The 11,439-nt window shown below is 49.8% G+C and overlaps 2 protein-coding genes across 2 annotated transcripts; both read right to left on the bottom strand.

Annotated features, from left to right (window-relative positions):
* Nucleotides 1–1,428: 1,428 nt before the first annotated feature.
* LOC307084843 (free fatty acid receptor 3) lies at nt 1,429–2,466 on the bottom strand (the record flags this gene model as incomplete). The annotated part of the gene is made up of 1 exon (XM_079749346.1): nt 1,429–2,466. One exon carries the CDS (start codon nt 2,464–2,466, stop codon nt 1,429–1,431), a length of 1,038 nt encoding a protein of 345 aa, XP_079605472.1.
* Nucleotides 2,467–4,917: 2,451 nt separating this feature from the next.
* tekt2 (tektin 2 (testicular)) lies at nt 4,918–10,679 on the bottom strand (the record flags this gene model as incomplete). Its single annotated transcript, XM_079748891.1, has 10 exons — nt 10,611–10,679; nt 10,256–10,434; nt 9,490–9,615; nt 8,438–8,643; nt 7,780–7,923; nt 7,355–7,469; nt 7,014–7,121; nt 6,676–6,819; nt 5,686–5,765; nt 4,918–5,134 (listed from the first exon to the last, which is right to left on the bottom strand). Exons 2-10 carry the CDS (start codon nt 10,409–10,411, stop codon nt 4,918–4,920), a joined length of 1,296 nt encoding a protein of 431 aa, XP_079605017.1. The 5' UTR covers nt 10,412–10,434; nt 10,611–10,679.
* Between the last annotated feature and the right edge of the window lie 760 nt (nt 10,680–11,439).

Here is an 11,439-nt window from a genome sequence, read left to right as displayed (position 1 = left end):
AAGATTGATGCCATTTCATATAGTCTGTTAAAGGCATAATAACATCAGGGTGTATCTTCTGTTGATTGACTAAATGCTCCTTGAAGTCAGCCATTGAGATACACAGATGTAGTTAGGCACATAGATTCAGTGAGCTGGATAGACTAGCTAAATGGATATATAAAGATGGGTGTAGACAGGCAGACAGGTACAGAATTGTGAACAAGGTTGTACACAGTAAAACCTAAGCTACTCAAATTACATTTACCAAATTACATTTGTTCATTAAAACAATTCTACAGAACTCTGAACAAACAAACAAACAAGAAAGAATGGTCAATAACAGATATTTGTTTATAGGTTGTGTTTATTAAAAGTGAATCTCAATTTACACACAGGTTAACATACAAATTCAATGCATTAATAGTTAGCTGTTCACAGTTCATCTTTGGATATCAATGTTTATTGTCGTGTTTGGGTATTATTCTTTTGATTTGGGAGCGCCCATATTTTAGCCTGTGAATGGTTTCCCGGAAGAGCAGGTCTCCAAAACATTTGGGCCATTTCGCCCATAGGGGGGCGCTATAATTCACGGTCAAAGTTAAACGATCAGCCCGCCGCACCGATGGATACAACATTTGTAAACTTGGTGTACAGGTCTTATACATACATGTATACATTCTGAACTGAACTTTTTGCCTCTTGGACCCATAATACCCTGGATAGATTTCTCTGCACAGTGAACATTTCAGGAATACTTTTTATTTTGAAGGGAGCGTTAAATGAAAACACATTGCCTAAAATTAAACAAAATTATTTACACAAATATGGCCTACAGACGTGTCTGATCTTACATTTTATAAGGACTGATGCACCATTAAGCGTAATGCACCACTTCACACCAAATCAAACGTAATCTACCATTAAACCTGGTGTGTGTGTGTGTGTGTGTGTGTGTGTGTGTGTGTGTGTGTGTGTGTGTGTGTGTGTGTGTGTGTGTGTGTGTGTGTGTGTGTGTGTGTGTGTGTGTGTGTGTGTGTGTGTGTGTGTGTGTGAGTGAGTGAGTGAGAAAGAAAGAGGTGTGTCTTAATTGGTTCATGAACATCATATAACAATGCGATAAGAGCAGTGGCTGTGCGTGAGAAAATACCTTATCTATCTGGTTTGCATCTATGTGTTTTTATTATTCAGAGAAAGCAACATTAATCTTCAAAAAAGCAATAAAAAGAATGAGAAAAAGCAAAAAGTCAGGGTATCTCCTGGTTACAAGCGTTAAGTGACTGTAGTTCCATTCAAACGCTTCATTAGTAACCTACTAACCTACTGAAGACTGGTACACACCTCCAACCCACGCCATGATTCCTCTGCCCATCTGCTGCCATGGCAACAGCATGAGTCAGCACATGTCCGCCAAATCCAGTCGCGTTCGAGACCGTCCTTCCCTTCCGGTCAGTCTTGACTCAACCTGGTCATCGTGACTTCAGGCAGACCCCTATCAGACAGCGAGGGGTTTCCCCTGACATCCCTACCGGGGTCCTGCGACAGGGTGTTACGCGGGTGACTCTGAGCCGACCTCGGTGCGGACGAGGTCGGGCGACGCCCACTGCCACCGCACACCCTGCCCATGATGCCGCGGGACACGGCGGGCGACAGCATCAGCATGACCACGGGCTCCAGGAAGACGTTGCAGGCGCTGGTCATCATGGCGCCGCTGCGCCACTGCACGTCGTCCCACGTGGCGAAGCCCACGACGTGCGAGGCGTTGTAGGGCGCGTAGCACACCACAAACACCGCCAGGGTGGTCAGCGCCACCGCCAGCACCCGCCTCTTCCCCGCCTCCGGCAGGCAGGAGCGCCACACCAGCGTGACGCAGCGCAGCGTGCCGAAGCACGTGATGGCCAGCGGCAGGAGGAACAGGCACACGGCCATCTCCAGCCGCAGGGGCAGCAGCACTTGCAGCTGCGAGTCGTTGAAGTGGTCGTAGCACGCCGCCGCCCCGCCCTCGCCGTCGGGCTGCGTCATGAAGAAAGCCCCGCCCTCGGCCACCAGGCCCAGCGACAGGTGGAGCAGCACCACGGCCCAGAGCGCCACGCTGATGAAGCAGGAGATGCGCGCGCGGCGGTACAGCTTGTAGGCGATGGGGAAGGCGATGCTGAGGTAGCGTCCCACCGTGACGGCGGTGAGGAACAGGCAGCTGCCGTACACCGAGGCGAACAGGAAGAAGTTGTAGATGGGGCACAGGAAGCCCGGCAGTACCCAGCCCTGGAGGAAGATCTCCAGGGCCTTGACGGGCAGCCAGGCCACCAGGGCCAGGTTGGCCAGGCACAGGTTGAGGGCGTACACCACGTTGGGCGTGGCGCCCCGCTTGCGGGCCTTGCGGACGTACACGAAGAGCACCAGCAGGTTGGCGGGCAGGCCCAGGAGGAAGGTGAAGCAGTAGATGAACAGAGACACACAGTCCTTCACGGAGATGGTCGCCGCTGCCATCGGGGCCGCTGGACGTTGGCCGGATTGGCCGGCTAGCTCAGGAGACGCGAGGTGTAGCGACCGCACCGCGGCAAGACGACCATCGTATCCAAGTCACCCCCGGAGGCCGGTACCTCGTCTAAGCCGAGGTTGAAGATGAGAAGACGAGACAAAATCTTCTGAACCAGAGAGCGGTGCAAGAGGCTTTTCCCAACCACATGCTGAAACAGTCCACAAGCTTTATTCCTGAGGATCTCATTCTTCGGTTTTATCTAACCTGATCCTTTAAAAAAAATCAACCGGATCTTCAGTAAATCTCGTCCTCCGAACCTTCTCTATCCGATGTGCGAGCCAGCCCTCTTGCTTCAGCATGCGCTGTCCAGCGTGGCACTGAGCGACTAGACACATGTCCCATACAGTCGACCACAAAGAAGGAAGGGACGACCCTGGGGGGGGCGTGTGAGAGGCAGAAAGTGGGCGAGGTGCAGACGACACAATGACGGCCAGGGTCAGATAAGCACTCAGACGCGGTCATGCAGAAGTGGGTGGCATTTAGCAGGCACCAAGACGCCTTGATTGCCCCCACCACCTCCACCTCCTAGATGGAAGACAACAGACCTACAAGTAGCATCTGCTGCCTTTAGTGAAATGATTCAGAATAATTCAGCTTTTAGGGAAGCGCCCAGCCATCCTGTCCGGGCCCCGGAGCGTCTAAAGGGCCGGGCAGTAAAGCCATAAACCTGTGGGAACTGATGGGGCATGCGAGGGCGCCGATCAAACACAGATGCAGCCCCGCTGTTTGGTGCATGCTGGTGGTTAACGCGCAAGAGGCTATGGAGAGGGTGTGTGTGTATGATGTATGATGTAAGAGGAAGCTTTGTGTTGATTACCTGTGTGTGTGTGTGTGTGTGTGTGTGTGTGTGTGTGTTTGTTGATAACCTGTGTTTGTGTGTGTTTGTTGATTACCTGTGTGTTTGTTGATAACCAGTGTGTGTGAGAGTGCGTGAGAGAGAGAAAGCCAAAGTGAGAAAGTGAAGTGTGTGTGTGTGTGTGTGTGTGTGTGTGTGTGTGTGTGTGTGTGTGTGTGTGTGTGTGAAAAAGCTGTCTCATGGAAAAGCTCTTTAGGGGCCGCAGCACGGAGCATATCCCTGCCCGGGCTGCAAAGGTAATTTGTCATCCTTCAGTAAACACAGCGACACACACATCATGTCAGAAACTTCTGCCAGGTTACTTACGGTCGTGTGTGGAGAGCAAGGCCTTGCTTTGACCATCATGACAAAACCATAAAATACACTGTTGTTGAGTAATACAATAGTTGTAATACAACCTTTATACCAAGTTGTGAATTTGAAAATTCATCCATGCAAGTCCTGTAGCATTATAAGTCTGTAGCCGCCAAATGCATCCAAGCAGTACTATATTGAACGAAAATGTTATTTTGCATAATTACACTTATTATTACACATAATGGATTGATGTTGTTGTCAATGAGGTCAGCCCTAAAGCTGCAAAACATCATGTGTATTTAGTCCACTGCACTTTACAGCTTTGGGATTGCACATTATATATAATCGTCATGAAAAAGCACTCGTTAGAAGATGATGCTTGTAAAAAGGGAAGGCTGCCTCAAAACAAACCCATTTAACGACATCCCAAACGAAGGAGGTGGCCGTAAAAGAAGGCGTTGCTTCGACTGGAGCACGCCCACATATTTACTACTTCATCTCCCGGGGGAAGCCAAAGTTCAGGTCGTCACCGTGCACGCGTTGGACAGCCAGCGTTGATCAAACAATTCCAGCCGATAAACAACGTCATTAAATCGGTTCGATCAAATTCATCTCGATGGCAACGCGAGACAACAGTGGCCGGGGCTGCTGCCTCGCTTGGCAATTGACAAAAACACGAATGCACACCTTTCATTCAAGCGTAAATCGAGATGACCTCGATGGAATAAAACGCACGCTACCACCAGGAGAGCTGTTGTCGATTTATTGCATTACGCTTTATTTAGCCTTCCCCCTTTTCCGTAACCCGACATTTCACATCTTAAACACATAAATAGTATATTCTTTTGTGATCTTATGTAATTTTGAATATAAACAGGAGTTTTCTCATTGTGCATGTTCCCTTCAAAGCTTTCAAGGAATAAGGATAACTGTTTTTCTCCCTTCCTTCCTTTCCTCCCTCCCTCTCTTCCAAGGAATGTCAATCCTTTCCTTAATCTTTAAATTCACAGTGAGTCATCACTTCTTTTCAGATCTACCGATCCTCAATTCCTCAGAGGCCGCGACAGCCAGCAATTTCCCTGTGACTCATTTCTTTCTTCCCTCATTTCTTCTTCCCTCCTTTCAACATTTAACAATGATTCCCAGTGACCAAAATAACACAAAAACCAAAGCTGTTCCTTCAGATAACTTTTAAAAATCTCCTCACCACAACCACCGACACAGAATCTTGTTCACGCCATTGCCTTCAGGCCAGGGTCTTCAGGCGGCTCCGGCCACTGGAGTTGGCGAGCGGGACGACTCCGGCGATGGCCGGCTTGTCTCCGCCCACGGCGGCGCAGGTGGCGTCGGTGAGGCGGTGGCGCGTGTTGAGACTGCGTTGCTCCAGAGAGAGAGCTTCCTGCTTCCTGTTGAGGTCCTGGGTCATGCGAGCGTGATGGAAACACATCTTCTGCAGGGAGTGCCTGCAGTGAGTAAGGGAGTGAGGGGGGTGAGTGACAGGGTGACAGAGAGACATAGAGACAGAGACACAGCGGTCCAGGAAGCATTATTTTCGGCCGCCCAGCCTGTTGGTGTTAAGGGACATCGATGGGCCCCTATCATCACTAGTAAGACGTTTGGGATCCTCCCTTGCTTCAGTTGATTTAGTTTTAGGAGGATCTACTGTAGTTCTACTTCACTTGAGGTAAGTTGAGTAGACTAGAGTTAAGTATAGTAGAGAGGAGGGTTAAATGCAGTACAACAGAGAATCGTAAAGTATAGCACAATACAGACTAGAATACAGTACAGTAGAATACAGCAGAGTACTTTCATATTTCTGTAGGTTCACTAGGCTTTGCTATTTGGCATATCTTCTTGGCTCAGTCGAGCAGTGAGTCACTGGAACTCTTCCACTACCGCCACTACTGCTAGTGCTAGAGGAGGGAGGGCTCTGGGCTGGGCTGGTTCTGTGGAGTGTAATGGGGTTTCCTCCCACGGCGGAGGGAGGGGAAGGTAGAGGACAGCTGTGACTCACTGCGCCTCGCCTAGCTTCTGGTCCAGGGCCTTGATGGAGGCCTCCAGCTGCTGCACCTCCCTCACCAGCCCGAGCTGAACCTGGAGGAGGAGGTGGGAGGAGGAGGAGCGGGAGGTGGTGGTTGGTGGAGGTGGAGGAGCAGGAGGTGGGAGGAGGAGGAGCAGGAGGTGGTGGTTGATGGAGGTGGAGGTGGAGCAGGAGGTGGGAGGAGGTCGATGAGAGTGAGTTGGAGGTGAAACAGTTCGAGGAGGAGGAGGAAGAGAAGGATGTGATGAATCAGAGAGAGAGAGAGAGAGAGTGACCATCTGTCTGGCTAACTAAACATCTAACCCCCTAGCCAGACAGATGACGACATCCACATCTGACATCGACCTGACACTCTGATCCACAGAGAGAAACACTCGAAATAAAATCAATATCTAAATGAAACCATCAAACAAGTTAATCTACCCGATAAGGGACCAAATGGACTAAAGTGAGGCTGTAGTAGGTAGTCATGGGGAACTGGCTGAGGTCGATGCTTAATAGTAAGCCTGGGTACGGCCACTTCCTTAACCCAACCACGCATAGCAGCCCCATGTCAGCTGATGAATTACATCGCCTGACATGTGTCCATCACATGGTCTCTGTAAAAGCTTTGGTTTATGTGGGACACGCATTGGCCTGTTCTGACATACAGGAACTATAAAGGGGATTTCACAGAAGAAAACCCTAACAAAGACCATTTTTCCATGAAAAAACCTGTTGATACAACTTGAGATAAAGGTGCTATCCTAGGTATTATGAAACAATGGTATGCGTGATCCTTTATTTAAACTGCGTATCGTCGAAGGTCTACCAGATGGTTGATCCAATGTGTCTGAATGTGCTCATTTTTTGAGATACAAGTCATTAAGCAGCAGATCGGCCCAAGGGCACAAGGGTTCGTGCCAGAATCTTTGGGATGCAAGTCAAACCCTCTTGACCAGCGGCCAGCGGAACCCCGTGTACCTGGTCCCTGCAGAGGTCCATGCCCGGTCGGCAGGTCCTATTCTCCAGCCGGGTGTGGGCCAGCTTCAGGGAGGCGGTCTTCACCCGGAGGTCCTGGTCCAGACCCCGGATGTCCGCCTCCATCTCAGAGATCTCGTCCTCAGTCTGACCAACACAGCGACACATCGGCTAGCCGCTCGGATACAACGGATCACCATCGCTTTGATGGTGTGGCCTAATTACACTTGGCAAGAATGGCAATTAGCGCAACTTTCCTGTTTTTTTTTAATCCAAAACTTTACAAGGGAAACCAGCGAACGTAGCTTCTGCTCAAGGGTCAGGGTGTTTGCGTCGCTCACCATCTTGAGCTGCCACTCCAGCTCGCGGCGAGACTGCTCCTCGGTGTGGGTGCGTTTGCGGAGGGCGAACTCGGTGGCCCTGCGCTGCTTCTCCAACTCATTCTGCAGCTGCCCAACACAGCAGGTACAATGTCCCGTCAGCACCGAGGCAGAGCATGTACTACCATGAACATAAGGCTGAAGGAGAACGACTTCATGTTTGTTGTGCACTGCTGCAACAGCATCAGAAGCATCGTTGGTACGCAAGGAGGAGCGTATGTCGAGTCAAACTCGAGTTGTGCTTTAATTCGACGCGTGGACATTGGAGTTGTTGTCAAATACACATTGAATACAGTTTCTACCTTGGAGCGGGTCAGACTGGCGTTCTCCCTCATCTGCTGCGAGAGGAGCATGGCGTCCTGGGCGACGGTCACGTTATACTGGCTGAACTGCGCCCACTCCTGAGGGGTCACGGTACTGCGGGAGAAGAGAACCATTAGCACCGCGGGGAAACGCAGGGGATGCAGCAGCAAAGAGAACGGGGTAACGCAAACAGCAAAAAATGAAATACAATCAGGAGCCAACATTTCAATATCCGAAACATATGGAGATAATCCTATGTAAAAATGGAAAACAAGAAAAGGATGTATTAATATATCTATTGGTGCTGTTGTTGGTTGCTTTCCATTCTACCCTGTGCATTTGTGTCCGTCATTGACGGGATGCTGGGTGCTTTCCATTCTACTGTGTGCGTGTGCGCGCGTGTGTTAAGTGTATGAGTGTGTACCCTGGAGGTATGCGCAGGGGGTTGGTCTTCAGGGAGATCTGGGCCGACTTCACGGTGAGCGACAGGCAGATCCGGTCGACGTCCAGGGCGTCCATCTTGTTCTGGAGGTCCATGGTCAGCTGGTGACGGGCCTCCTGCAGAACGCTAGGACAGGCAGCCGGGAAACAGTCAGTACGGTGACAGTCAACCTATAGCAACAGTCAGTACAGTAGCCATCGTTAGTAGCAAAATACCAATTAACATAGTGACACTGGAGTCATCGAACTAACAGTCAGCTTAGAAATAGCCAGGTAACGGTAAAGGCCAGCCAACAGCCGGTAAATAAAACTACATTTACATTTACACTAGGCCCAGTAACAATCAGTAAAGTCGCAGTCAACCACGAAACAGTTCATCAGTAAATTGCCGGTCAAACCAATAACAGCCGGCCAAGAAAAAGACAATCAAGTCACATCCCGCTCAGTAAGAGTCATCAGCCAAGAAAGAGAGAAACACTCTGCTTCCTTGGTTGAAAACAAGCCAAGGTAGTGCGTTCATTTACAACGGGAACGCACAGGCGGTGACAGCAAGTTAAACGACAAGCAAAGCGACATCCAGCCAGCAGGCGGCCCAGTGGCAGTCATCGAGGGAGGGTGCCCGGTAAGACAGCTGGCCGTACCACAGCTGCTCAAAGGTGCGGCCGACGTGCTGCTGGAGCTCCTGCTGGACCCGCTCGATCAGCCTCACTTCCTGCTTTAGCTCCTCCTCCACGGGGTCGCCGACCAGCTCAAGGCCACGCCGCCCCTGCCTCAGGGTCAGACACTCCTGGGCGACCTGCAGCGGGACCGCCGTGGCCCCCAGCGCCTGCTCCAGCTCCTCCTTCGCCTGACACACACACACACACACACACAAACAGGCACACAAACACAGGCACACACACACACACACACAAACAGGCACACACACACAAACATACACAGGCACACACACACACACACACAAACAGGCACACACACAAACAGGCGCACACACACACACACACAAACAGGCACACACACAAACAGGCGCACACACACACACACGCACACACACCAGGGTTAACCTGCGCCGCCGTGGGCGGAGACAAGCCGGCCATCGCCGGAGTCGTCCCGCTCGCCAACTCCAGTGGCCGGAGCCGCCTGAAGACCCTGGCCTGAAGGCACTGGCGTGAACAAGATTCTGTGTCGGTGGTTGTGGTGAGGAGATTTTTAAAAGTTATCTGAAGGAACAGCTTTGGTTTTTGTGTTATTTTGGTCACTGGGAATCAATGTTAAATGTTGAAAGGAGGGAAGAAGAGATGAGGGAAGAAAGAAATGAGTCACAGGGAAATTGCTGGCTGTCGCGGCCTCATTGTGAATTTAGGATCGGTAGATCTGAAAAGAAGTGATGACTCACTGTGAATTTAAAGATTAAGGAAAGGAGTGACACTTAGTGTGAGTTGTGATGCCATTTCAAATCCAATTAATTTAGAAAACTTAAAATAGGTGACCCCACACTAAGTGGAAGAGCCCACCCACGTGTGAGGCGGACGCTGGATCCTTCCCAACCCTCCGGTTGGTACAGTCCACTGTGTAGTGGGCTAACCTCCCCCTTTGTGATGTCACTAACGGAGCCCTCTACCGCACCACAACCCCATTGGCACGAGCGGACCCCGCGGAGGGGCGGCGGCGGCGACATTGAGGAGAGGGTTACCGTCGTCAGGGCCTCCATCTCCGTGTCCACCTCCATCGCGCAGCACTCCAGGTAGTCTTTACAGCGCGCCACGTCCCAGAGACGCTCCCCCAGCCTGCGGCAGGTGTCGCTCTCATCCCACCATGTCTAGAACGGAGCGACGGGCGTTAACGTACCCAGCGTGACCGGAAGAATTCACTCAAAGGGGTGATGTCGGGCCACCAGGTGCGAGTGCGATTAGCCGTTACAAGCCGTTTGAAAAACGGCTTGTAACGGCTCATCGCACCCGCACCTGGTGGCCCGACATCACCCCCTTTAACCACAAGAACTTTTGTTTTGTATTTGGGTACGATGGTGTTTGACTCCCCCAAAAGGGCGTCCATTACCTCCTGCAGTCATCCTTAGGTCAGGACGCTTGCTTGACCCCTACCTTAAGGACTGCTATCTGAATTCAGTAGCTGTAAGTTGTTTTGGATAGAAGTGCCTGCTAATTAAATGACCAAATAAGATGCTAAAAAGTAGTCTCCAATTTTGTCATTTAGCAGACGCTTAACCTCTCCCTTAAGGACTGGGTATCTGAATTCAGTAGCGGTAAGTTGTTTTGTATACAAGCGCAAAGCGTCTGCTAAATGACCAAATAAGAGGCTAAAAAGTAGCATCCAATTTTGTCATTTAGCAGACGCCTAACCTCTCCCTTAAGGACTGCCATCTGAATTCAGTCCCCTGTAAGTTGTTTTGGGTAAAAGTATAGAAACTAATAGTGGCCTACATATATGTCAAACCCTACCTTGATGGTGGTCTCATTGCGCAGGCCCCGCCCCTCCTGGCGGATCACGTGCGAGACGTCCCTCTCGTGCTCGCCGGTGGCGGACAGCTGGCGGTTGTTGTTCTGCCAGTCGGCCACGCTGTGGTGGAGGCACGGCTTGGCCTCGATCGTCGACATGCTGGCGGCCTGGTACGCTGTGGCTAAAATCAACTCACCAATCAATGGAATATCGCGGCGCGACATATTAAATGGTTCACAGCGGGGTATTTGTTCAATTGGAAGTAGGCAATATTAGATAAGCTGTAACATCAGATTCTACATCAATTTATAAACTATATATGTATATATATATATATGTACAAATTTTCAAGTATACTTGAAAGGATGCCACGTCGTCTAGTTTAGGATGCCAAACACACCACTCGAACTCAGTGAAAGGTTCTTGATAACATGATACGTTGTTTAATTAGTAATGTACACAGGAGGAGACATAACTTCTGCATCCCAGTAACGACTGCTACGACACTGACGTCATCCATCATACAGTCGTACCACGTGACACATGACTAACAGTTATGAATAAGTCTCGTCTAGAAAAGGCAGATCTTTTAACAACGTCAAAACTATCGAAGATGATATTTTTTACAACGTAGCTGAACGACAGGAAGATGAATCGGGCGATTTATCTTCCTGTCGTTCAGCTACGTTGTAAAGATACCGTCGTCGGCCTGATTAGATTTGAAAAGGTTATCAGCGCTGGAATGTCGAGGGACGGTCTGGGGTCAGTAGTCACTGGTTAACCGTGTTGCTAGGCCATCACGGTTAACCTAACTATTGACTAGTTATAGTCACAGTGAACACTTATATTACTTTATTTTAACTTTATTACACAATTAATACAACCAGTCAAGCAAAAGAAAGCCTAACCAAAACATTGGATAAAGATGGCAATTCGTTGAATGGAAAAACGACGTTGTGTTATAATATTTCACGTTTATTTTAGTAAGTTTTACCTACCCGGTGTTGAATACTGGTCAAGGTGTCCGGCGGAGGAGATTCCGGAAGATTCCGCTCCTATGTAGCCCACCAATCAGGCCGTCGCTAGGCGACGAGCAACTACCTGCTAAATAATTAAGATACCATGGCAACGCTTAACAAACTGACTGACTTTTAATCCATCACTGCTTTTTTTTAACTCACTTTAT

This window comes from Pollachius pollachius (genome assembly GCF_949987615.1).
Source record: "Pollachius pollachius genome assembly, chromosome: 13".
In the NCBI taxonomy this organism is placed as follows: domain Eukaryota; kingdom Metazoa; phylum Chordata; class Actinopteri; order Gadiformes; family Gadidae; genus Pollachius; species Pollachius pollachius.
The sequence above is the reverse complement of the archived record's forward strand: the minus strand, read 5'-3'. Positions and strand labels throughout refer to the sequence as shown.